This window comes from Geospiza fortis, unplaced genomic scaffold (assembly GCF_000277835.1).
Source record: "Geospiza fortis unplaced genomic scaffold, GeoFor_1.0 scaffold406, whole genome shotgun sequence".
In the NCBI taxonomy this organism is placed as follows: Eukaryota; Metazoa; Chordata; class Aves; order Passeriformes; family Thraupidae; genus Geospiza; species Geospiza fortis.
In genome coordinates this window covers 27,527-29,128 of record NW_005054697.1, presented here as the reverse complement: position 1 = coordinate 29,128, position 1,602 = coordinate 27,527, and the positions used below count along the sequence as shown (strand labels likewise).

At 61.9% G+C, this 1,602-nt stretch overlaps 1 protein-coding gene across 1 annotated transcript in view; it reads left to right on the top strand.

Moving 5' to 3' along the window:
• The window catches only part of ITGA3 (integrin subunit alpha 3), a 12,816-nt gene that overhangs the window by 5,974 nt on the left and 5,240 nt on the right, over nt 1–1,602 (top strand). Inside the window, exons 14-17 of the mRNA XM_031065194.1 lie at nt 37–152; nt 497–599; nt 1,269–1,439; nt 1,536–1,572. Of these exons, the coding sequence (XP_030921054.1) occupies nt 37–152; nt 497–599; nt 1,269–1,439; nt 1,536–1,572 (427 nt within the window). The remainder of the gene's footprint in view (nt 1–36; nt 153–496; nt 600–1,268; nt 1,440–1,535; nt 1,573–1,602) is intronic.

Genomic DNA, 1,602 nt, shown 5'->3' with positions numbered 1-1,602 from the left:
GGACGGGGGCGGGCGTGGTCCCGGTGGGACCGGGAGATGCCGATCCCGGTGCCCCATTCCCGGTGTCCCGGCAGGCACAGCACCCAGGAGGATCTGCAGCCCGTGCTGGCCAAGCTGCTGGTGGATTACAGCATCCAGTCCTCGCTGAGCATGTGAGTGGCCCCTGCACCCCTCTTTTGTGTCCCCTGCGCCCTCAGTGAGTGGGGGGTGCTGCTCTGTGTCCCCTGCACTCCTCTTTGTGTCCCCTGCGCCCTCTCTGTGTCCCCTCCACCCTCTCTGTGTCACCTCCATCCCCTCTGTGTCCCCTGCACTCCTCTTTGTGTCCCCTCCATCCTCTTTGTGTCCCCTGCACCCCTCGGTGTCCCCTCCATTGCCCCCACCTGAGTCTGGCTGTGCTCTCCGTGTCCCGGGAGGGGACAGGGGACAATGGGACAATGGGACAATGGGACGTCCCCCGTGCCCCTCACGCCGTTCCCGTCCCCCATCCCGTTCCCAGAGCCTCCTCCCACATCCAGTCCTACTTCAGCGGGACCGTGGTGGGCGAGTCGGCCATGAAACGGGAGCAGGACGTGGGCAGCCCCCTCACCTTCGACTTCCAGGTGAGCCGGGCCTGGCCGGCGCCGGAGGGAAGCGGATTTGGGAACGCGGGAGGGAAATTTGGGAACATCGAAGGGAAGCGGATTTGGGAATACGGGAGGCAAGCGGATTTGGGAACGTGGCAGAGAACCAGATTTGGGAATACCGGAGGGAAGCGGACTTGGGAACGCGAGAGGGAAGCGGATTTGGGAATGCAGGAGGGAAGCGGATTTGGGAACACCGCAGGGAGGTGGATTTGGGAATACTGGAGAGAAGCATATTTGGGAATGTCAAAGGGAAGCGGATTTGGGAATGCGGGAGAAAGGAGGATTTGGGAACGCTGGAGGAAGGAGAATTTGGGAACATGGGAGGGAAGTGGATTTGGGAATACCGAAGGGAAGCGGATTTGGGAACGTGGGAGGGAGGCAGATTTGGGAACACAGGAGGGAAGCGGATTTGGGGATGTCGAAGGGAAGCAGATTTGGGAATACCGGAGAAAGGAGGATTTGGGAACGCGGGAGGGAAGTGAATTTGAGAACATGGGAGGGAAGCGGATTTGGGAATGTCAGAGAGAAGCAGATTTGGGAATACTGGAGGGAAGCGGATTTGGGAACGCGAGAGGAAGGAGGATTTGGGAACACGGAGAGAAGCGGATTTGGGAATACCAGACCCACATCCCACCCTGCCCGCAGGTGACCACCAAAGGCGAGTCCCTGGGCACGCTGGGCACCATCCTGCTGGGCTTCGAGTGGCCCTACGAGATCCCCAACGGCAAATGGCTCCTGTACCCCACCGAGATCCTGGTGAACGGCAACGACACGTGCCACCCCCCCGGGGGGCTCATCAACCCCCTCAACCTCACCGTGAGTGCCCGGCGCCCTCAGGGCCGTGTCCCTGCCCCACCACGGGGGTCCTTCAGCCCCCCGGAATGGCTCTGATGGGCTCGTGTCCCCCCTCAGCTCCTGCAGGACCTGGGATATCCTGCAGCCCCCAGGGGTGGGGGTCTCACCTGGGATATCCTGCAGC